Source organism: Diabrotica undecimpunctata, chromosome 6 (assembly GCF_040954645.1).
Source record: "Diabrotica undecimpunctata isolate CICGRU chromosome 6, icDiaUnde3, whole genome shotgun sequence".
Taxonomy (NCBI): domain Eukaryota; kingdom Metazoa; phylum Arthropoda; class Insecta; order Coleoptera; family Chrysomelidae; genus Diabrotica; species Diabrotica undecimpunctata.
This window is the reverse complement of record NC_092808.1, coordinates 95,726,597-95,752,976: the sequence shown is the minus strand read 5'-3', so window position 1 is coordinate 95,752,976 and position 26,380 is coordinate 95,726,597. Positions and strand designations below refer to the sequence as shown.

At 33.5% G+C, this 26,380-nt stretch overlaps 2 protein-coding genes across 3 annotated transcripts in view; one reads left to right on the top strand and one right to left on the bottom strand.

Moving 5' to 3' along the window:
- The window catches only part of LOC140443602 (mitochondrial potassium channel ATP-binding subunit), a 59,385-nt gene extending 48,740 nt beyond the window's left edge, over positions 1 to 10,645 (top strand). For both annotated transcript variants that reach the window (XM_072534952.1, XM_072534950.1), the window contains 3 exons: positions 1,483 to 1,661; positions 10,296 to 10,443; positions 10,497 to 10,645. In XM_072534952.1, the coding sequence (XP_072391053.1) occupies positions 1,483 to 1,661; positions 10,296 to 10,443; positions 10,497 to 10,580 (411 nt within the window). In that variant the 3' untranslated portion in view covers positions 10,581 to 10,645. The remainder of the gene's footprint in view (positions 1 to 1,482; positions 1,662 to 10,295; positions 10,444 to 10,496) is intronic.
- A 3,007-nt stretch (positions 10,646 to 13,652) lies between these two features.
- Positions 13,653 to 26,380, bottom strand: part of LOC140442731 (CLIP domain-containing serine protease B4-like) — a 31,137-nt gene continuing 18,409 nt past the window's right edge. The window contains exons 3-5 of the mRNA XM_072533712.1: positions 22,190 to 22,359; positions 18,961 to 19,257; positions 13,653 to 13,829 (exon numbers count right to left, since the gene is read on the bottom strand). Coding sequence (XP_072389813.1) covers positions 13,729 to 13,829; positions 18,961 to 19,257; positions 22,190 to 22,359 — 568 coding nt within the window. The 3' untranslated portion in view covers positions 13,653 to 13,728. The remainder of the gene's footprint in view (positions 13,830 to 18,960; positions 19,258 to 22,189; positions 22,360 to 26,380) is intronic.

The following is a 26,380-nucleotide window of genomic DNA, read 5'->3' as shown; positions in this document are numbered from 1 at the left end:
CTTTTTGTTTCTTAGGAAGAGCTATATATGTGGATGTTAGCCAGTCATGCGGTATTATGCCATGTTCATATATAATGTTGTAGAGGGATGTTAATTTCCTGACAGCATTATCATTTAGGTGTTTAAAATGTTCGGCTGTTATTAGGTCTTCGCCGGGTGCCTTGTTGTTCTTTGCGTCTTTTATTGTCTGCAAAACTTCTTCGGAGAGAATGTTTAATTTTTCATCTGTATCTATTTGTGGGGGCTCTTCTGTTCTCTGATCACCAAACAAATCTTTAAGATATTGCTCCCATATTTCTTTTTGTTTTTCAGGGTCCATTTATATTTGTTTTTTTTTTTTTGTTTGTTACAATCGATAAGTGTTTGGGTTTTCATATTCCAGCTACTTCTTTAACCTTTCTGTGTAGTTCTCTATCTTTATGCTTCATTTGCAGATCTTCTACCTCTTTACATTTTTCTTTCATCCACTCTTCCTTAGCTACATTTATTTTTTTCTCAATTTCCCTGTTGAGTTCTTTATATCCTGTTAGGTTTTTGTTTTTTACCATCCGTCTCCTCTCCATAATTTGTAATATTTCGTTTGTCATCCATGGTTTTCTATGTTTACGGTTTTCTTTCTGTATACTTTGGTCTGCTGCCTCCAAGACAGTATTTTTAATTTTCCCCCACATGTCTTCAATGTTTTCTTTTACTGTCTTCTCCTTAGTGGGAGCTATTGTCTTAGACTCTAACTGCGTGTCTACCATGTCTTTATACTTCTGTTGCTGTCCTTGGTTAGCACTACTCCGTGCTATTCTCTGACTGGGTTTAGCCTTGTCTACTCTTTTAAGTTTTAATCGGATGGTTGCGACTACAGGATTGTGATCTGAACTTATGTCACAGCTTGGGTACGTTTTTGACATTTAGAATACCATTACGGAACCTTTTGTGAATTGTAATGTAGTCGATTTAGTTCCTCACAATATTTCCTTCGCAATCTTGAGGAGACCTCCAAGTATATAGACGTCTTTTAGGTAATTTAAACCATGTGTTAAGAACCACCAGCTTGTTCTCTTGGCAAAATTCAACAAAGCGTGTGCCTCGTTCGTTCCTGGTCCCTAAACCATATGGGCCGATGATCGATTCGACTTTTTCTACTCCTACTTTGGCATTCCAATCTCCCATAAATATGTTGATGTCGTCTGATTTCATGTGTTTTTTGATCTTTTCAATATCGGAATAGAAAATCTCAAGATCTTCGTCTGGGCTGTCTGCTGTCGGTGCGTATATTTGTATTATATTGATGTCAAATGGTTGTCCATTTAATTTGATAGCTTCGCTGAAGATTGAAGCTTCGCTTCAACAATTAGATTTATTGTTTGTGTCCAAACAATTTTCAGTAAGTTAATCCAATAAATAATGGTAAAAGTTTTTATTAAAAATTTACGGCAAAAAGGTATTAACCATTTTTCTAGATCATTAAATATATTACTCGTTTTTTAGGTAAAAGAAGCCGCACTACTGGCAAATGCGGATGAATTTATAACCAGTTTTCCAAAGGGCTACAACACTCCTGTTGGTGAAAGAGGGGTGACTTTATCCGGTGGTCAAAAACAGAGAATTGCCATTGCCCGTGCTCTCCTTAAAAATCCAGTAGTTTTACTTTTGGATGAAGCTACAAGGTAAATAAGAATTTTCAATTTAACGTATATTTTGCTATGTGTATTTTCGACTTAAAATTCAAAGAGCATAAAATGGTATGTGTGGAATTGGGAGAAGTTACATTGTACTGTGTAAGTTTTCATTGTAAATCATTTAAACAGGAATCTAATTTTCTTCTAGAAGTGTATAACAGTAATGTCGATTACTGATATGATTATATTCATTTTTAGGTTACTATTTGAAATATGTGTTTATTTTCTGAAATTAACCGTAAATTTGACAGCCAATATTTTCTTTTACATTCTGGACCCCACTTACAGTACATTTGAAAATCATTGATAGCACAAATTTTATAACAAAGGCCTAAATACAGGGTTGGTCAATGCATAAAAAACGTAATTGATACCTGTTTATCTTAATTTCATAAAATTACATCATAAAATTCAAATGAGCAGGGATTAAGCAATGAGGGATTAAGCAATAACTGAACGCTTCAGTGACAGAGAACATAAAATTACCTTAATACAATATTACGTACCCACATTGTAATTTAATAATAAATATATTTCGAGTATTAGCGTCATATAAACTTATAATTAGTATTATAGATATATAATTACCTACATACCTAAATACATAAGTTGTCTTCTTCCGATAAGGAGGCATCGTCATTATTATCATTTTCTTTATTTTCCACAGAAATGATGATTGGTTCTATTGTTTCCTCTATTAACATATCGAATTTCCAGAATGTTTCTTCCTCTGCTAGGACACATCTTATAACTTTTTGCCAATTGACTGATGAAATTTTTGAATTTTGAATTTTGGAGTCAGATAATAATTGACGAACATCTTGAAGTTTAAATGTTGTATTATTTCTCGCGACACGTCCCTTTATTTGAGTCTAGATTAGTTCTATGGGGTTAAGTTCACAGTGATAAGGTGAAAATTGCAACACTTTAACTCCATGTATTTTTGCTATTTCATCTACACTATACTTCTTAAATTTTGGTGAATATCTTTTGCATAGCTGTAATAACTCTTTTGAGTAAAACTTCTGCTGGCACTGCTATTTCTTTGGTTATTAGCCAATCCACGAGTTCTTGCTTTCTTCATTTAATGTTAGGTAACGGTTCCTTTAATCTTGAATGGTATCTGGCATTGTCCATGATTATTGTTCAAGATCCATCATTTGACTGAAATATTCCTCAAAAACATCAGCAGTCATTTCTTCATGGTATTCGTTCGTAGAATTTGTAGTATGAGTCGTTCCAATATGAGTAATAATTAAACGGTGACATTTACCATTTGGAAATTTTAAGCCCGTAGACAAACCTTCTATAAATGCCTAACGAGCATTTGTAACCAGATCTTGCCAAACTTTTTTTACAAAATGCCCTTCATTTATCCATGTTTCATCTAAATAAAAAATATTTTTGCCTCCTCTCCTCAATTTTTGAATTTCCCTTAAATATTGTCTCCTCCAACAAATAATTTCTTCTTTCTCTATGAGGGCAGATTTTCTATTGTTATTCTCATAAACGAATCCTAATTCACGTAAAAATTTTCCACAATTTATCTCTTTTAATATTTGGCAAAGATTCGTCTTCATTAATGTCTACTAAAAGTTTATCCAAAGTAGGAATCTTTTTTTGTAAATAAAATGAATGAACTTTTCTTCGAATTGATTGTTTCACAGTATCGTCAATATGGATGGGTTTTCTCCCTGTTGACGTTTTAGGTGTTTCTGGAATACTTCCACTCCTTCGTTGCTTTAAAAGTCTATAAATAGTTGCTTCTCCAACTACGGTCATATCTGAACACTTAGAAACCATACCCCGAACAGTACTTGTAAAATGTTTATGTACAAAAGCATCATGTACATTTAACACTAAAATTTTCATTGGCACGGTCAAATGACACTTTAATTTCACGGGAGTAAAATTAGACGATTGTGACTTTTTACTACACAAGTTCACTTAATAATATCGCTTTTTAATATAGAACTAACAATTCTGCTTGTTATAATCACAGGACTTTACAAACACAACCTGTTAATCTTAACTAAAATGATTCACAATCTGCAAAACACGTTCTGCAGCTTGGAAATTTTATATCTTTTTAAGAAAGTTGAGGACTATTTGAGGTTAATAAATTAACCTTTTCCTTTTTGGAGATGTAGATATTTTGTACTCGTAGAGATTACGTACTTATATCATTTTTTGATTAAAATTTTTACAAAATTTAAGACAAGAATTGAAATAAATTGGTGTGTTTAACCATTTTAGGCAAATCACACACATTTTAAGAACAATGCTAAATATTTTATTTTAGAAAATCTCCGTCACTGTTTTATGATGTTATATTGGGATTTTATCTCACGTGCAATAAAATTTGTGCTATCAATGATTTTTAAATGTACTATAGCATTAATTATTTCCGTGAAGGATAAGTTAGTTAGTAACGTCTTACGTTTCTTATTAAATAGCTCCGGTAATAAAGTTTATAGTGTTTTATATTGTTCTAAATTTGTAGTCCCACTTCATATGCATCCCGTGTCCGTGATATTACCTGTATACGCCTCCATCGCCATTCGTATGAAAGCTTAAAAGAGTACCTATTTAAATGTTTGATTTGGTGAAATATTTGATGTGTGCCAATGATCATATCTTGAGCTCATTTAATGGTAAATTTTAGATAAAGTTTTTATTGACTTTTGCCACTGGTGTTATGAATTTTTAGGTCCCTGTGTAATTAATATCTTTTTCAAACTAACCCCGTATACTTTAGCGTCAAAAATGCTAGCGGCCGTAATGTAAGTAAATAATTGCAGTAGCACTACATGTACTAAATTACTTGTAATGTTATAACAGAAGTAACAACTTGTAGTACACTGCACGAGTTGGTAGATTTAATTTGATTAGTTATTTTTATTTAAATTTTTTAATTAAATTTAATTAATAATAGTCTCCCTTTATAACGCTAGCGCCGTTTTGGGATTATAGCAGGGTAGTAGGTGGGAATAGTAGATAACATCTGAATACTTTTAATTCTTCAATGATCTCTGTACTTGGAGTTTTTGTTATATTTAACAATTACATCATTGTTGTTTGATATCCCAAGTATTGTTTGTCTAGTTAATTTATTATCTAGTATGAGCTCTGGTCCATTATATATAACTGGTTGATTTGTGAGAACAGTGCGGTCTCAGTATAGCTAGCGATTGTCTTTCTCGAGCATACTACAGGTACCTATCGATAATAAGGAATATGGTTGGTTTGAAGAAGTTTCTGTTTATTACATTTCTTGATGTAGTATCTTTAGTCCAGCCGTCAGAGATTTGACCTCTAAAAAGCAAACGAACAAGCTGAATTTTGCTGAGAATGTCAATTTTGGGACCCCAAAAAAGATTCAAAAAAGTTTATCACTCCTACCCCCGGGTTCCCCCAAAATGCCAACTAGTAGGGGGGAGAAACAGAAAAAATCGATTTACCAAGAATCTGTACGCCGTAGAAAAAAATGTTTCAAATACAAAATGCAGCCGAGATAATTTTGAATAGACATGTTTATAAACACTTTTTGTATAGAATGAACCATTCTCTCAGAAACAACGCTTGAAGCGACCGGTGATGGTGAATATCAATTACGCGCGCGAAATCAATTTTTGATATTTTTTGATCAGTGTCCTATTGACAAAAATCAAAATGAGTTTGAAAGATGAAGAGTGCAGCTTTCGTATGCAATATTTATATTTTGACGCAAATGAAGTCAGTTTTAAAGGTGTTAAGTAATTAAAGTTGCGCGATTTTTTCCATTTTTTACCATTCTCATGAGATCAATAAAATTTATCTCTGTCATTGACCGATCGAAGTGTAATTTTTATTGTTAGAGGCTAATTTCTAAACTCTATAACATGAAATTTCCATTTTGAGTTTTGGCAACACATATGAGGCATTTGTTGCCGAAAAAGCCAGAATTTAAACTTTTACATTACAAAAGATCTCATGTCACGGGAAATGTCTCCATGAAGACGTTATTGGGTGGAGCTTATAGCTGAAGTTGTTTACTCTCAAAAAACGTACTTGTATAATTGAAAAGAAGCAGTTTTAAATGTTTTAGATCGTCTGTAATGTGAAATTTTAAGCTTAGCGTTTTTAGCCATATTTCAAATGCCTCACATTTGTTGCCAAAACTAAAAACCGAAATTTCGTGTAATAGGTTTTAAACATTAGGCATCAGCAATGGAAATTCCATAGTGAATGATCAATGGATACATTATTATTGATCTCAAGAGAATCATAAAAAATGGCAAAAATCGCGCAACGTTTTTTTAATGTAACACCTTTATAAAAGTATTTGCGACAAAACTTAAATATTTGCATACGAAACCCAGACTCGTCACCCTTAAAACATTTTGACTTTTGGGGATAGCACAGTCTGATTAAGAAATATCGAATTTTTACTTACGAATTGAGTTTTGTCGGTCCTTATAATCATTTTATTAAATTTCATCATTTAATTGCACCAAATATCTGGCAACCTTTGCTGGTACATATATGGATCTTTGACGATATGTTTAAGGTCATTTTTGGTTAGAATAATTTTATTCTGAATGGCGAGTAGAAAACTATCTATTTCGGGAAATATTCTTTCTGATATCAATCGATAAATCGGACACCAGAAAAAATGTCAGATCCAGGGATATCTTATATCAGAACAATTCAGTCGAGACTATAAGTTATTATAGTCTGTTCTTCATTTCTTTGGGGTGCTTCCCTTGCAGAGGTTTATTCATCCAACTGTTTATTTTTTCTTATTGTAGAAATTTGTGGATGGTTAATGCGTATTTTTGTTTACCCAGTTTAAGCGGTGTCAAATATTACTTAAATTACGCTATATGACGTGAATGTCAAATGATGCTGTTGATGAGAATGTGAATTTCTGATTTTCTGCAAAGGGAACTGGTTACATCAGAATACAAGGGTGTTCTACAATGACCAATATCCTTAAATGTGTCAATGAATGGTAGGCATCATTTGACAGAAAGAATCGCAGTGGATATTATTTACCTTGATTTTGCTAAATCATTTAATCGACTTCCAAAACGAAGTTTATAGATATTACATATATGAGTCTGAACTCCATGGTAAATTAGGGTAATTAATCGATGTATGTATATTTAACGAACCTAAAGTTTTATGCCCGGGTTTTGGGATTCTTTTTCAGTTGTGGTTTTGATTTTGAGGGGGGTACCCTACGAATAAGTTCTGAGTTCAGTTTTATTCATAACATAGGTACTCTAGTAACTAAAAACAAGAACATTAATGAAGGAACCGAGAACATTTGTTCAACAAAACAATGGACTGACAATAGAATATTCGAAGATGAATGAAACTACCAAGAAAAAGTTAAAAGAGGAAAAGAAAGAAAAAAGAAGAACAAGTAAAAATAATAATTCAACAAAACAAAAATATAAAATCCTTACTAGCAAAACTGGGACAAATACAAATAATGTCCATTAAAAAATTAGACCAAAAGATGAAAGGTGAACTAAGATTATTACAAAAGTTTTATTTTAAAATTGTTTATAAAACGTATATAATTAAAAATACCCTTTCGGGCTACATCACAGAACGTTTTCGTACTAAAAAGTCCATCATTAGTGTATTATTACCTGGAATAAGTATTACCTCTTTAGTGACAGCACAAATAAAGGGTAAATTTTGACTAAGGTTGAAAAAGCAATGTGGTTAAATACTTACCAGGTATACACGAGTCAAGCTACTAAATATCTGGGTAAAACTTAAAAAGTTACAAAATTTGTTGTGTGTTACATTATTGTTAAAAGTATATTGTGATGTTAAAGTATTTAACAGATATCCTGCATGGCAACATAAGACTCCTAGTAGGGGTTGTTGCTGATCCTCAGACCTTGTTTAAACGGGTTATATTTATACTTTAACATCTAATTAACTTTAACATTACAACATATTTTTCACAATAATGTAACACATAACAAATTTTGTAACTTTTTAAGGGTTTTTACGCAGATATTTAGTGGCTTGACTCATGTATCGTGGTTAGAGGAAAAGAGGAAGACCTAGAACAAGGTTCCTTGATAACATGGATGAAGAAATGAGAAATATGGGAATATGTGCTTGGCGGAGAAAGGCGATGGATAGGGACGACTGGAGAGAAATCCTTGAGGAGGCTAGGACCCACGTAGGGTTGTAAAGCCAGGATGATGATGATGATGACTCATGTATACCTGGTAAGTATTTGACCACATTGCCTTTTCAACCTTAATCAAAATTTAATCTTTATGTTTGCTTTCACTAAATTGGCAATACTTATTCTAGGTAATATTACACTGATGATGGACTTTTTAGTCTGAAAACGTTCTGTGATGTAGCCCGAAGGGGTATTTTTAATTATATACCTTTTATAAAGGATTTTCAAATGAAATTTTTGTGATACATGGTATACATCCAACTACAGGAATTTCATTTTCCTTGTGGATTCTAAGATTATTAACCCTGGTAACCCTGGACATATAAACGAAATCGACGAAGACTACAGATGAGGTGGGTGGATGACCTGAAATACCATGCTTCGAGGTTAATGCACAGAGCTCGAGCTAGAGAAAGATAAAGGAGCTGCCATTGGATGCCAATGACCAATATTGGATGTCTCAAGAGAGATAGATAGATAGATAAATATGCTCTTGTAATCTCCACTTTGATAATACATGTAACAAAGTGTCCTATGCAAATCACACTAATATATTTTAGCGTCTACTCATAAATTTTCAATTACTAAACAGTGACCTCGATTTCACATGGGAGGGGTGCTGCCTTTTAATGTGGACAAATATATAGTTCTTCACATGAATAAAAATAATACGTGTCTTTCTTACCCTATTAACGGGCGCTTGTTAAAAGCAGTGAAATCTCATAACGACGTTGGTATTACAATTTCTTCTTCTTCATGTGCCTTGTCCGTTCCGAACGTTGGCAATCAACATGGCTATTCTGACTTTGTTTACGGCAGATCTGAATAGTTCAGCAGATGACAATCCGAACCATTGCCGCAAGTTTTGGAGCCACGAGTGTCTTCTCCTCCCTGGACGACTTCTGCTGTCTATTTTCCCTTGAATGATCAGTTGTAGTACTCTATTACAATTACAATGACAATTACATGACAAGTTGGTGAGGACACATTTTACATATTTCGGAAAAAGAAAACAGCAAGTTATATACCCTAAGTTAAACATTTACTAAATTCAACATTCTTTTTTAGAGGTCTTCTTTAAATAATTATCTGATAAGCTCTTTGTCTGATTTCCTTATTTATTTTAATGCATTATCTCTATTCGTTTAATTGAATTAAATCTCCCTAATGCCTGTCTTAATTATCAGAATTTAAAAGAAAAACTAACACAATTATGACTTTTGCTTCATCAAATAACTGAGTGCGTATATGTTTATCATCATCATCATTGGTGCTACAGCACTATAAAAGAGCCTCGACCTTCCCAAGTCTATTTGTCTACCATCCTCATCTACACCATCCCTCCATCTGAGTTTTGGCCTACCCCTACTTCTACTTCCCACAGGTTGTGACGTAAGGATTCTTCTAGGAGGGTTGTTCTGCTGTGATCTTGCCAGATGTCCTGCCCATCTGTCTTCCTATTTTTATAAAGGATACTACGTCTTTACCACCAAATATATGTTTATATCTGTGATATATCTCGTAGTTGTACCTCCTTCTCCAAACGCCATTTTCACAGATGCCACCGAATATTCTTCTCAGGATCTTTCGTTCAAATATAAGCAGGAGATTTTCATCTGCCTTGGAAATGGTCCATGTCTCCGACCCATATGTCAACACTGGTTGTATAAGGGTTTTGTATATGGTTATTTTTGTTTTTTGGCTTAAGTTTCTGCTTCTCATATGTCTACTCAGTCCAAAATAGCATTTGTTTGCTAGGATTATTCTTCGCTTGATTTCTTCCGTCATGACGTTCTCCTTGGTGATCAGGGAGCCTAAGTATGTGAATTTGCCCACCACTTCAAAGGTAGAGTTATCAACCGTGAATTGGTGGCCGATGTTTCTGGCTCTATTGTTGGTTGTTGATGCCATTATCTTAGTTTTCTCCTCATTTACTTGCAGGCCCATATTTTTTGAAACGTTTGACAAACGTATACATTTCTTCTAGCTTGCGTGTTGTGCGGGCAACTAGGTCAACATCATCTGCATATGCCAAAATTTGGGATGATTTATTAAAAATGTTTCCTCTGTTGTCTATTTGGGCATCCCTGACCGCCTTTTCCAGAGCTATGTTGAAAAGGAGACACGCCAGCGCATCTCCCTGTCGCAGCCCAACATGCGTTTCAAATGCCTGTGATTGTTCGCCCTGTATTTCGACTTTACAAACAACTTTACGCATTGTAGCCTTAACCAATCTTATCAGTTTATCGGGGATGTGGAATTCATCCATGGCTTTATACAATTTATTTCTTAGGACACTATCATAGGCCGATTTAAAATCTACGAAAAGACGGTATGTGTCGATATTGAATTCATGCGCATATGTTTATAGTCAAAACAAAAATGAGATATTCATATGTTACTTTATTTTATTCCATTTTCAGTGCTTTGGATACAGAATCAGAAAAAATAGTTCAACATGCATTGGAACGAGCACGAACAGGTAGAACGGTGATAGTGATAGCTCATAGGTTGTCTACAATTCAGAATGCAGATTTGATTGTTGTGTTAAATAAAGGAAAAATTGTAGAGGTAAGACTTTTTAATCATAAAGAGATTGCATTGTTTACTGTAATACATTTTAGATGGGTACTCATGAATCACTGAAGAAGCTGGGAGGCTACTATTGGTCATTAGCATACCAACAACAAAACAGTCCAGCTGGATAATCTATCTGTTAATATTGTAAATAAACATATGTGTAATATAAATAAAGGTACCATGTTTTATTGTTTATTATTTTTATTGATTGATTAACATTAAAAAGGAACAAAGATAAAGGACTACAATTTTCTAGATGCAATCAATCATAAAAACTATAAAGACTACCGAAATAAAGGCAAAAAAAATTAACAAACCATCAGCTAATAAGATTCTGGGAAGGCTTAGCCATCTTAAGAATCTCTCTAACCTCTACAGGATTTTAGATAATCCTTTAAGGACATAATTAGTATTAGGGAATAAACCAATAATACACATAATAGTAAGCCTAGTAACTCAACTACCACATACTACCAGTGATATTCAAAAACATTTCGTGACAAGAAATAGAGAAATCAAAAGTCTAGGCTGCATTTAATGGGTTTAACGGAACAAAAAACTATATAAATTATAAAAAGTCTACTGCCATTATCATCATTATTGGTGCTACACACAGGATAAACTTCGACCTTCCCATACTTATTCCTCCGGTCATTCCTATTCTGTACAGCTTGATTCCAGTTAGCAACATTCCTAATATCATTATACACATCATTACTCTACCTTAACGTTCATCTATTTCCACCGGGTTTCGAAAATAGAATACGTTGTGTAGATTAGCTTTCACTTGCTCTGCCTAGATGTTCTGCCCATCAGTCATCACCACTACATTGAAAATTCGTTATATCATTCAAAGCAGTTATCGAAATGAAAGAATCCCTCCTCATTCTGCTATCTTTATATAATATATATAATATTAAATTATATATACAAAAGGAACATTTTTATATTCGAGAGAGGAAGAGAGAGAAAATATATCTTCTGTCTCTCTCTTACTCATTATCTTACATATGTAATGATTTCACAGATTCACTCTCATACAAATTTCCAACGTGGAGCGCGCGTATAGAAGTATAACTTCAAAAACTTACAAATAACAAGACCTATTACCGTAAATCAGGAAATATTTCCGTGAGACCATAAACTAATAAATATAATAATAACCATAAATTTCAGATCCCTGGTTCAATTTCCTCCTCTGTCCTGCTCCTTCTTCTTCATCGCACTAGAAATCAGACCATTCTTTCTCTCCTCTCATCATTATGTTTACCATGTTTCTTTCATCCAGCCCGAAACCCATTCGCCTCTCGAAGTCTCCCCTCTTATTTGCCCATCTCTGGCAGTTAAAAATGTGAAAGGGAGCGTCCGGAGCCCCACAAATAGTACAGTCTGCCAGGGCAGATTTACCTATTCTATTTGTGAAGGTGCTAAAACTACCATGTCCGGTCAGAAAATGCGTCAGGAAGTAGTCTAGTTTCATTCATTAGTTATCATTCGCCCATTCTCTCTGCCACTCCACTATCGTTCTCTCTCTCTCACTCTCATCTATATTTCCATCCATCCTCCTGGCTCGCTCTTTGCACAACAAAACGATCGGTATCACCGCATACAATGACATACAGAGCCTCATTTGATACCGTCTTGTATACACTAGATACCCTGAGGAGCATTAGCCTTTGCGAAGTCTCCATCAGCTTGGTGTATTTCGCAGTGTTCCGTGCGCTACACCACACGGGGGCAGCGTAGGTTACCACCGACTGGAAAACTCCATTTAACATCCTTCTTTTGGTGCTAACTGGGTCTCCAATATTTGTGTATTAACACCTCTAGACTTCGGTTCGCCTTCTCTACCGTCTTTTGGATGTTTACCCCAAACCTCAGTCGTTCCGACAACCAGACTCCGAGATACTTAACAGATTTAACCGGTGCAACCTCCACACCTTCCACTATAAAACGAATAGAGTATTTGTCCCGGCTCCCTTTAAGAACTACCACCTCAGTTTTCTGAGGTGCTAGCTGTAGATCGTTCTCTCTGATCTACCTACTACTACGACTCAGGACTGTGTTAGCCGCATTAGCCATGTCCGTTTTCTGACTCACCTTAAGATTAGCTACAAGTGTGCATCCCCTTGGCATCTGTAGCCACAACCCGTCGTACAGGACATTCTACAGGGTGGCACCTAGTACTGAATCCTGCAGAACAACCTGCGACAAAATGGTGCTGTTATCTTTTTCTCTTATGGGCCTGTCAGTAAAGTATCTGTCAATTACGTTGACCAGGTACTCAACGCTCAATTCTCGCTCCAAGGTCTTTGATACCTTTCTTTTTAAGCACATGGGAATATCTGATCTAAAGACTTCCCTCAGTTTTCCGTAAGTTGCCCATGTTAGTCCTATTCTCCTGTTTAACTCTGTTGTTTGATTGTCTCTTCCTAATTTAATATCGTGGCCCAGATACTTATAGGCATAAACTTGTTCAATTTGCGTGTCATCAGCTAAAATGTTTTTGGTCAGTATAAGGTTGGTCCTGTATTGTGTTTTGGAAAAGTTAATTTTAAGGCCAACTCGTGTCCTACAAGAGCTCTCAAGGTCTTGAAGAAGTTGACAGACAAGATCTACCCGGTCTGCAATAAAAACTATGTCGTCTGCAAACCTCAATTTGTTCAGAAACTCCCTAATTATGTTGACTCCAATATTCTTGGTGGGGGTAAGGGAGTGTCGGTTTAAAATTGCGGTGAGTCCTATTCTTTAATCATATAGAACGTAAAAAAATGAAAAAAAAATTAAATTTTGTAAGGGCATTTAGGGGTACCTTTGCTATACATATCCTAAAACTAACAGTGTACTGTAGGGCACCCGTTCTGGCTAGTTCAAAAAGATAGATTGTACTTTTATGTTCTTTATTGATAACTCAAAATCACATCATAACCCCGATCGGGTAAAACAGCGTGAACAAAAGACGGTGTCTACACTCCACTACTATTAACACATAAGTAATAGTAATCCAAACGTTGCCCTAAGTACTAATTCTATGACGAATAATTTCTGCTGATTTTACAAGGTCGAGTAAAGGTCTTTCTATTGTAATCACATATCGTATTTACGTGTATGACATTGTATTCATAAAATCTTGTGTAGGATATTCTACAACAGATGAGAGATGAACTAAGATAATTATACAATGCAAACCGTGGAACCACAAAAAAAAGTGAAGATAGTTGACATAAATTATATTAATTACAACTCTTTATTTCCTTAATTATTACAAAATTCATATTATTTGTAAATATTGTCTAAAATCCACTTTAAAAAGTATGGTACGTTTGTATAGACTGCAGGGCCTGTCCCACATTTTTCTAATCCATATGAAACCACACCTACAACATTTAATAGTTATTTACTACATAAGATTATTACCTTCTTTACAAACTAAGAAAAGGAAAAGTGGTACAGTAACAATAAAAAAGCGAAAAACGACATAAAATCCACGGTAGTTAAATGCATTGGAGAGAGTAATCCATGGAAATGGCATTATTATATTAGTCGAACGAGCATGTAATGATGGCTTTTACCGTTGATTGAATAACCCAACCCCATTTGGGTTATTCAATCAACGCTTTTACTCACGATTATTGAGTTTGTTAAAAGAGCAGAAGGTGATTCATCAAAGTGAGTAATAGCTATTACATGCGAGTAGAATGCTATACTTTTCCACGATCTTTTTTTTATTAGTAGAAAAATTATTCTACTTAGTATTATATACTCACCGGCACGAAAAACGGACACTCCTTAAATTTTTGATACAATTGTCGAAGCACACTTTATTTTTTGTGGTAACTTTTATCAATGATTGGCATATTCTGATATAAGGTTTTAAGGTATGTTTTAGACACAAAATGCGTACAAAAACCTTTTATTTGCAGAGAACGATACAAACTTACAAATAAATACAAAAAAATTAAATAAAACAAATTGGTACCTATTTAATTATCTTCAGAAACAACATAAAAATAACAAGAAAACGTATACCAATTACTTTTCGATCTAATTAATTTTTCGTATTAGCTCCACGAACCTGTATAAGGGCAATCATTCTTCTGGACTTACTATTAATTAAGTATAAAACTTCATTCTGTGGAATTGGTTCCTATTCCTCTAAGAGTTCACTTTGAGTTATTCTACGGTAAGAGGAGCAAGTACCTGGCTTCGAATACTTCTAACTTCTATGTACCTATCAGCGGTCAGAGATCTCCTAGGGATCAACACACAATTCTGTAGATATTTTCCGAAGATATACCAGCCCGCATCATAACTTAACACCCTTGAAAACTTACCCTAGTGTTAAAAGTACACTCGGCATGTCGTTTACCATCACTTCTCCAGATTCTTTCGCGACTCTGTAGGGAACATATACAAAATCTGCACTCATCAGTAAACATAACATTTCTCCAGTCATCAGCGTTCCAATCGCGATGCTCCCTAGAAAAAAGTTATCTGAACACGATGTTCCCTGGAAAGTTTGGATCCTGCACGAGTGTTTGAGGATTCAAAGTAGCCTCATGTAACAGTTTTCTAACGGTTTGTTCACTAACATTTACGTTGCTAACATGTTGAAGACTGTTTATACCCTTTATAGCAGTTGAATGGCGATTTTTTAGTTCTGTAGACGCTATAAAGCGGTCGTTCCGATGAGTAGTTCTTCTCTAGGGAGCTGTTCCAGGAAGTCGGACGTAAAGTCCTGTCCCTAAAAAGAGTAAATACACGTTGCACTATACTGCGTGAAACGCTGTATGTGTCAGCTATATAAACTTGACTTTTTCCTTCCTAAATAAGAGCAACAATAGATGCAACAATTTCTGCACTCAAAAGCATCTTAAAATTGACAATATTTAACACAATCACCATAATAATAAACACTTTTGACATTAATAAGTAGAAATGACATAGTAAAATAATTGAAAGTTGCACAGCATCCTTGTAACACTGATGATAACTTCAACATTATTGATATTTTGTAACAATCTGAAAAATTTCAATATAAAAAACATTTCTGGTTAAAAACTATCCGTAGGGATTTCTGCTAAACCGTGTTCATTATTTGGAAATTTTTTAAAAGAACCGAAAAAATCAAAAGATCAGAGCATTTTTGTGTCAGAAATTATAAGGTTGGCCGTTTTCGTGACGAAGAGTATAATATATATATATATATATATATATATATATATATATATATATATATATATATATATATATATATATATATATAGAAAAGGAAAAGAAGTCTTTGCTGACAACGTTAGAAAACGGAGCTTTGAGATTTATTGGGATTTGCAGCGGTGAAATAAGTGTACTCTTTTAACTAAGTTTCAAGCTTTCGCAAAAATGTTTATTTTCATCATCAGGAAAAAGTTAATGAGATTTGTCTTTCGTGGATGTTCTACATGTGAGTAGAACATCCACGAAAGACAAATCTCATTAACTTTTTCCTGATGATGAAAATAAACATTTTCGAAAGCTTGAAACTTAGTTAAACGAGTACACTTATTTCACCGCTGCAAATCCCAATAAACCTCAAAGCTATATATATATATATATATATATATATATATATATATATATATATATATATATATTAGTTATATATATACTATTTTTACCTAAATTTTAAAGAATTTTAAAATGTATTTTGTCCATTATTTTATATTTTATGTGTGTGTTATTAATGTTGAGTGTCTATGCTTTTATAAATAATCTCAACGACTAGTAAGTTGCACTGAAGATTTGTGATATTTTATAAATATTTACACTTTTTCTTATTACAGTGTCTTGAAAAAGGAATAAAACCATTCCGAAAGCTAGACAAAAAGTCATAAGAGTGTTTCATTAACATCCCGGCCAATTTTCTGACTGCAACCCGAATAAACTTTGTTGTTGTAGTATATATATATATATATATATATATATATATATATATATATATATATATATATATATATAACAAAAAAAAGGTTAATGCGAGTTAAAAAAAAAGTTAGTAGGTATCGGTATGGCTCGCAACAACCAAAAAAAAAAAAATATTATAAAATATGTGTATTAGATGGAAGGTAATTGTATATGCGTATTTCTGACTATTGATAGTCTTCAGTACGGTGCAGTTAAGTTAGAAAAAAAGCATGTTATGATCACTACAGGAGCAATACGACCAATTTGTGGCAATAATGTTAGAAGACTCTAAGGATTCCAGAGCATTAACTAACACATCCACGGAGGAAGCTAAGCTACCTGAGGAAAGAAATTTTAAACATTTAGAACGTTTCAAACAACAACAAAAGGTTAATGCGAGTTATTATCAAAATAAAGTTAGTAGGTATCGGCACAGCTCACAACAAAGGAAAAAAAATATAATAAAATATGTATATAAGATGGAAGATATTATGTGAGGTTAAACAGAAGGATCCTGAAGATACATTTTGCAAGGTAAAATTGAAGGAAAAAGGGCCCCAGGACGAAGAAGAATATCATGGCTTGCTAACCTGAGAGCACGGTATAAAAAGATCTCAACACAGCTATTCCGAATAGCAGCCAACAAAGTCATCATAGCCAGAATGATCGCCAACGTTCGGAACGGACAGGCACCCTACGAAGAAGAATAAGATGGAAGGCAACCGTATATAAGTATTTCTGATCGTCTTCAATACGGTGCAGCCAAATGAGAAAAGGAGCATGTTAACTTGAAAAAGGATCACACAAGAGCAATGCGACCAAATTGTGGCACTAATGTTAGAAGACTCTGAGGAATCCAGAGCAAAAACTAACACATCCACGGAGGAAGCTAAGCCACTTAAGATACTTAGGTACCTTATACACATATTTTATTATATTTTTTTTTGTTGCGAGCTTTGCCTCTACTATCTCAAAACACTTTTGAGAAGGTATTTTGAGAACGATTTCCGAAGTGGAAATTGAAACGTCAATAACCTTATTTTAAACTTCAATTGGGGCTAATCTGGGTCTTCTTCGCCATTTACGTATACCTGTGTCCCTACAAACCTTGTAGTTGTCGCTACAGTTATTTTTGTTTGCGTACGTATTGTTGTTACGCATCTTCTTATATTTTCCCTTTTCTTTTCCCATTTCGCACCAAATATGTCGAACCTTTGCGGCTCCCTGTTTGATCTCATTCCTTTAACTGTTTCACTTCTTTTTAAATTGATTTTACTTTCATTCTTATTTCAACCAGCTCCTGTGTCTTTCTTTTCGTGCGATGCTGAGGGCCGCCCTTAGCGTTCTCTGTCAGAACCCCATTGCACTAGACCTTTCGGTTTGCTGGATGCACGACTATTTAATTGTGCCCTGTGTGTCATTGTACCGTTCGCGACATAAAAAACTGATACAACTCGTATAACCGAAAATCGTGTTTTTTAAGTTGTGTAAGTTGATCTTGTCACATGTGTCATTCTAATTTCTATGGCAACGTTGCCAGTTCAACCAAAATATTGTATCAAACCAGCTAAAAGCAGTGCTGTGTGACAGACAGCAAGTTTTTAGTATACTAAAAACTAAAACAATATCGAGCATTCTAGATCAGTCAGTCACATTTATTTAAACAAGCATCCTAAAAAGTTCTCTTATTAATTTTGTAATTTTCTATCATCTAAATTAAAGTAGCCATTCATTCGTGTTTTATTATAATTTATGAAAATATTTCAATTAAAAAATAATGATAGATAATAAATCTAGACATGACTCTAAATTATTGTGTTTAATTTCAAATCGAGAGGTGTGATTGGTTTCTCGTAAAGTGTAGCACAAAACTGTATTGAGTTGTGGGATACTAGAATAAGTAAAACACCCTGGAAAAATTAAAATTTTAATTTGAAATTAATACGAAATAAACTCTTAAAGTGAACAAGTGGGGTTGTTCTCAACCCTCTCTCTGGTTATTAAATTTATTAGATACGGTTTTTTGTTAAAAATAATATCTATCTAAAAACTTTATATATTTTTAACGTTATTTTTTTCTTTAGATTTAGTGCAATTCCGTTATCTGTGATGGTAACAACGAATTGATTCACAAACCATTGTGTCCAGTCTGAACACAGGTTTACATAGGGAAAAAAAGTGTACCAGTTTTATATGACGGGAAGTGTACTCCAGCCTGTGTTACTCAAAAACTGGAAATCAATAAAATATCATGGTATACAACTTAATCAACTTACTCACCTAAGTGCCCTATTAGTTGCAGACGACAAATCACAAATAGTACCAGAAACGGAAGACATACAACAACTAACAATATATTAGTTAAACTAAATGTGTATACAATATAACCTCAAAAACTACTTAAAAACGAAATTCATGACATTTAAATGCAAAATATTCCGTGCGATCTAATAATCGTTGTTAAAAGACCAATAGAGCAACTGTCACATTTTCAATACTTGTATAAAAATAAATAAAAAATTTTATACAATACCGATATGTATTTTTTATATGGTATATACTTACCTATAAGAAAATATTTATTCTTAGATTTTTTACGTTTCCACATCATTGGTCCGCCAGAATCTCCATTACAACTGTCTTCTCCTGCTGATACTCCTGCACAAAATTGGCTCTGGTCTAAAGTTTCATTTAATATTTCATTGCATACCTCTCTTTCTCTAACAGGTACTGTTATGTATTGTAAATCCTTAGTAAGGTGTCCTGATGTATCCAGTCCCCAACCAGCTATTTCTACATTTTCGCCAATAAATTCTTTATTCAACATATTTGCAGTAGGTAAACAAATTGGTTGAATTGCAACTATAAAAGATGATTATTTATTACATTTTTTAGTTTGATTACTAAAATAATAAAACAAATAATAATAAAAAGTCAACAATTTAATGGATCAAACTGCCTGCGCATGATATAGTAAGTATATGTAGTAGATTTTCAATGAATAACTCAGTCCGTAATTTTAGAACATAATGATTAGATCTTGCTACAGATGAAGTTATCGCTTAATTCCGCAATTTATTTTGATTTCCCCAAATCAAAGTTCATGGTTATAAAACATATACACGTTAAGTACAATTGTGGGTGCATTTGGTGGGTTATCATTTTGTTTTTAATTTATCAAGTTGGCATGTGCATAGCAATATGGCCATAGCCATATTTGTCTACAGAGTCATACTGTTAGTAAATTTGTTCATATCTGTGAAAAAGAAAAGCTTTCAGAGACCTGAATATGCCATATCAAACTCGTGGAATGTGGAACAAAAAAGTTATAACTAATGCTTTGTTGCATTAATTAATACAGCAATGATTAACTTTCCTACACCAAGATGTAGTTGGCGAAGATATCTAACAAAGCATAAAAAATAGTTACAGTGTCACATCACCCTCTGATATTGTGTAATACTCAATGTTGTTTTTTTCTAGGCCCCCTCTCACCATCCATTTTACACTGAAGTATGAGCTGATATGAAATATTGTGAACCTCCTAACTGCCATTCTCTATCTTCATCAAACTTAATCCATCCACTCCTAGGTGTAAGTCTCTCTGAATTGCTCTTATCTTTACCTATCATACGCCAATCTCGTCCAGCGTTTACCCGTTAATACCCTTTATTATCATATTTGGCTTAGAGAAGTCGCCCCTCCTGTTGATTTCCAGCAACTTTCCTCCACCTTCAGACTCTCAAAATCTTAAGGTCATTTTGTACATTATCGTTCCATTTTCTACGCGGTTCCAAAAATCTTTAAAAATATTTTTCACTCAAATATACCAAGTTAGTTCCTCGTCGTTTTGGGATAAATTCCATGTTTCAGCCTCATATATCAAAACCGACCAATTTTGATTCTCTGTTGAACATTTTGAGGAGTTTTAGCAACCAACGCGAATGCGAGAATTTGTGTCTATCCATTGAGGACAGTTTAATTCAATCTAATAAAGAGGAGGCACGCTCCCTCCACACTTCCTGTCTTAGACCATTATTAATACCAAAGGACATAAAGTTTTCTCTATGAATTTGATATACTATCTATATTATATACTAGTGACTTTTCAAAAATTTATTTTGGTGCCTGTATTTGGTGTATAGTTGATTTTCCGGCAGCGAATGCGCATTGGTTACGTCCAAAAATATCCTATATAAAGTATTTAAGTCTCTTAAAAATTGCATCGCCAAATATTTTATATGCATGTACTAACAGAGTAATGCATCTTCTCCTTCTTTTTCCTCAGCTTTTCACTTTTCAGGGGTCTCTGTTCCTTACTCTTCGTCGCCATTCATTTCTCTCCATCGCATCTTCTTTACATAAGCATTTCTCTCTCAATATTTTTGCCACACAATCCTTCTATCTTCTCTTCGGTTTTCCTTTTCCTCTCAATAACTTCTAACAGCTCTATCCACATAATTTTTATTTCTCTATCTGACATGACCAAACCATTGCAGTCTTTGTAGTCACCTTTCCATCTTCTTTTCCTGGATCTTCTTTACAGGCCACACTTCACCGCCGTACACCAACGCAGATCTCACCACACTCTTGTATATCTTTCCCTTAAGTCCTTCTCCGATTTTTAGATCACAGAGTACCCCGTTTATTCGTTTCCATTTATACCAACCAACCTGTATCCTGTGGGCAATTTCTCGATCTAAGGTCCTATTTTCTATTATGTAGGAGCCAATATATTTATATTTTACTACTCGTCTTAGGTTTTCTACAAGCAATTCTATGTCCCCAACCATTCCTCTTCCTCCCAACCATATATACTCCGTTTTCGACCTGCTAACCTTAAGTCCTCCCTCTTCAATAGCACTTCTTTAACACTAAAACTTCTCCTTCAACATGTCTTTGCTCTCCTTTACTGACACGATATCATCAACAAAGAGCATTGACCAATAAGCCTCCACCTTTACTTTCTCTGTCAGCACATTCATAACAAGATTAAATAGCTAGGGACTCAGTGAAGAGCCTTCATGCAAACCAACTGTAACTGAAAAACTTTCGGTCAATCCGAGACAAGTTCTTATTTTGGTGTACGGTCTTCCATACATATCCTTCACGAACCTTACGTACTTCTCAGGAATCCTTTTCTCTCTCATATATCTCCATAACTCTTGTCTAGGAACTGTGTCGTATGCCTTCTCAAGATGTATAAATACCAAATGTAGCTCTCTTTTCTTCTCGCCTTTTCTTCAATCAGGATATTTTATTAGATCATCTTTATATAAACCATCATGTTCTTTCCATTCTGTACGGATAACGTACAATATTTTGCCCTCTACATATATATATATATATATATATATATATATATATATATATATATATATATATATATATATATATATATATATTACTTTTTACTTATTCTTCTTACTGCAAGTGTAGTAGAAGTAGAATTCCCACTTACAAAAAAGTTGGAAATCAGAGCTCTGCAGTGGTACGGGCATTTACAAAGAATGCCAGAGCACAGATGGCCGAAAAGAATATTGGACTGGGGCCCGCCGGGGAAAAGACGAAGACCTGCTACAAGATAGAAAACATATATAGGAAATGCTATGATAGATTGAGACCTCAGGGAAGATGACTGCGAAAATAGAGTGTAGTGGAAGACGATAAACGGCGAACTCGTAATGGGAAACGCCGAAGAAGAAGAAGAAGAAGACATACATTGGAAAGTCTGTAATTTTTATTTGTTTTATTTATTATTGACATATTATTTAGACTCGAGTGAAATACTTACCAATATATTTAACTGATCTAGCCAACCTAATTAATGCAATATCACTATCATTACCCATGATTGTGTTATAATTTGGATGGACAGTAATGTTTGCTACTTTATAATCTTCCTTTAAACTTTTCACTTTTATTTCTGGGGTAAGTGTATTAGTTCCAATTCGAACGATGTTTCTGCAACAATTTTTTACTTTATGATAAATTTGAATTATAGGGAGTTTGGGGTATTATGGAATACCTATCTTTTCATAGGTATAGCTCCATTTACTTAAATATTAAAAAACATTAAAAAATTTATGTATTCCTATTAAAATTACTATTTTAATAGGAATACATTATATGTACTATACGTCTAACGTCGTTTGATTTGATGTGTCATATGCTAGTATTAATTAGGCTCGTTGTTTATTTTGTAATCAGTCCGTGGCCTTTTTCAGGCCTATAAAGCAAATTTACCTTAAATTTACCCTATGCTTTATATATATATGTCTATTATCATCCATAGTGTCATGTGATATGTCGTATGTCGTTATACGTTCATTAATAATAAGACGATGTGTAGTGCCCTTGTGGTAGTCTCTTTAAGCTTAATTCAATGTCAATCCTGTCAAAAGTAATGAGAGTTAGTTAGTAGTTGAAAGTGGTTGAAATATATATTCCGTTGGTTTAGAGCTTTCATTTTAAATTTTATTATATTTAATTTTCGTTTGTATTTATTCTAGTAATTTTAATTTAAGACGGTTACTTAGTTTTTCAAATTTAGTTTGAGTTACCTACTGTAGGAAAAAAATTGTTCGTTGTCTTAGTAAAAAAACTAAACAAGTGTACAAATCATGGAAAACCTACAAAAATGCATAGGTTTCCCTGAATGAGGAGGTAAGTTGTCACCGAAATTCAAACTATTTTCTTGTTCTAAATTAATAAACAATAATATATTAATAACATAGTTTTTTATATTGCAGTTGTGTCAAATTTGGATTGCCCAAATTAATAATCAGAAATTAGCTGAAAAAACTCTGATGGAAATTCGACAATCCTATAGAGTATGCGATTTGCACTTTTCTGAAACTACAAAAATTCCTGATGGTGGAGATAAGCGAGGAAGAATATGATTAATTCATTCACATTTCCAGTTTGTATTATTGCTTATAATTGAGTATTACTTTTTATTTAAATTATACTTACAAGTACTGAATGCTTAAAACAAGCTTAGTTAGTTGTTATTATTAATAATTATATTGTTATTTTAATAATATATGTGGAATTACTCCATTGGAAAATAATAAGATATTTTTAATTTCCCAGAAAATTTTAATTAGTAACGAAATGACCCGCAAGAGGCGCTAAAGGGATGAAATTGATACTTGTCCATTAGAATTTCCCGCCAAATGATGATTAGTAATGCTAGTGACACAACTCGCAGGTGGTGCCATGATACCATCGAGTTAGAATCTATAGAGAGGGCATCACGTGACTAAAAACGACCTCACTTCGGCCATATTGTGTTGCCACTTTTGACAGATCGTATATGTTTATTTACGTTGGTTGTTTTTCGAATATTTTTAGTTTTATAATACTTTTATAGAAACTGTAATAGTATATTGTGATAGTGCATAATAATGGTTTCTTGTTCTCAACGTAGTTGCAGTAGCAGAAGCGGTATTAATAAAAAATCTTCAGGAATATCGTTCCACAGGTTAGTATACAAACATGTAAACAAAGGAATGGCCCGTACTTCAGAGAATAAATTAATAGTATTTGACTGTATTAATTTATCTTTATGTATAATATATCGTGTTTTTAGTGTTTACCGAGGGATAAATAAATTATAGTTTATTAAAAATGTATTGCACTTTTTTAGATTATGATTAAATCTTCTGAATAACTAGTCATATTTTTATAGTAGTTTTAATATTATTGAGTCCGGCCATGATCCCACCGCCATATTGGTTTCACAGTTAGCCACGCCTACCTACGCCGTTTTTAGTACATACGTTAATATGCTCATAGCTTCTCCATAGATTCTAACTCGATGCATGATACTATGATTAAGAAGATAAGATATTGCGCATAAGTCGTGACGTAATTGGAGAGCTGCACGTTCGTAATGTCAGTTTTTTGTATGTGTCAATAAATAATCGTTAATAAATAGTTTGGAGATATCCTTTTGTGTACGATTATTGTAATTATTAAACCTTTTTTTAATATTATTATTTTGCTAATCGAATAATTTCATCACAGAATGCATAAAAATCCCATTTAGCTTTTACAAGAATTCAAATTCTGCTCTCCAATGACGGCATGCGCGAACACGACCGATTTTGTGCTACGGGAAGATCCTATCTATCTTGTTATTCATAGTATCATGGGTGGTGCTAATGAACGAAATTTATACATTGAGTTGCCTATGTACCTGTATATACTATATTATTTATCTATGCTGCTATCGTTTTACAGAGCGCTTAACTAAGCAGAATCTAAAAAACCATTATCGTAGAGAACCATTCCATTGATTTTGACGAACTTGCGTGGCGTTCGACTGACTGTGAGTTAGTGGGCAGTGTCATATCATCGATCGCCAGGTAAAATAAATGCATTATTTTAAATGCGAGTGTTCACTGTCAATGCTATGCTCTGGACCAGAATACGATGCGATGGTCTCAGTTATGAACGTATCCTTATGGGTCGCTCACTGTTCTAACAAACCGAATCTTTAGCATTTTCTTTTCTAATTCTGTTTAGAACTTAACTTCATTTTATTTAATTCTATTTACCTTTATTTAATATTATTTTATTTTGGTAAAGAGTTGACGTTTTTTCAGTCATTTTATTTTTATAGTAAGTAGGTATAATGTGTATCTTACCCAATGACGTATAATAAATATATATTATATGTCATTGATCTTACCTCACAATTACAGTAACCTATATTTTTAGTAATTTTGCGAAAAAATTAATTACTGTGAAGTAGTAAAATTAATGATTAACAATATTTTAATTATCAATATGTAGAATGAATTAGCGCAATAAATCAACCGTATATTTTCAAGAACAAAATATGATTGAAATGTTAAATGTTGGTAGCTCAATTTCTTTCCTAGATGCCGTCGTTACCTTACTGGACAAACGGTGTGACTTGTCATCATAGCCTTTTATATAGATAGATTATATTAATATGTAATTAATATTTTTTGTATTATTAATAAACGTATCCTTTCAAGAACAAAATATGAATGAAATGTCAGAGCTGCTAGTTCAGATTTTCTTTCCTAGATGCGCTAGGTATTAAATCTAAACTAACATAAAGTTTAAATTATTTTGTATTAAATTCTCCCTTAAGAATATTATAAAAATTAATTATTAATTATATTAATATATAATCATTACAGTATTATTAATTAAACGTATCGTTTCAAGAACAAAATATGATTGAAATGTCAAATAATGGTAGTTCAGATTTCTTTCCTAGATGGCGTCGTTAGTTTACTGGACAAACGGTGTGAACTGTTATCATAGCCTTTTATATCGATAGATTGGTGGATATATATTTTTGCTATTTATGATGGTTAGTATAGTCTATTTTTTTTTATTGGTTATGGCACACGAAATGAAAGAGGAGAAAAATTATATAACTTCTGAGAACAACAAAATTTATATGCCATGAACACACACTTCAAGAAACCAGCAAACCGAAAATGGACGTGGATATCTCCCGATAAAAAGACAAAAAACGAGATCGATTACTTTTTGTGTGGGAACAAAGACATTTTTGAAGATATAACTGCTCTCAATCGATTCACAACTGGCAGCGATCATCGCCTTTTGAGAGCAAGGATTCTTATTAAACAGACGAAAACCAGCAGAAACAGGCCACATAATTATTGTAATGAGATAGATCAAACTAAAATACGACAGAAGGGAGACGAGTACCGAGAAGTCTTAAGAAAATAATTTGTAGAACATTATCAACAAAAATATTCCGACATGAACACAATTAATAAAGAAATGCAACGAAAGCTCTTGAAAGCAGGACTGACTGTTGCAAAGAAAACGAAAAATATAGAAGACCGAATAAGTGACGGAACAAAACGGTTGATGGAAAAGAGACGCACATTTCTAAGCGAAGGAAAGCGAAACACCAATGGTTTCAAAGAATTGAATAAACAAATAAAGAAGGGAGTAAATGAAGATTTAA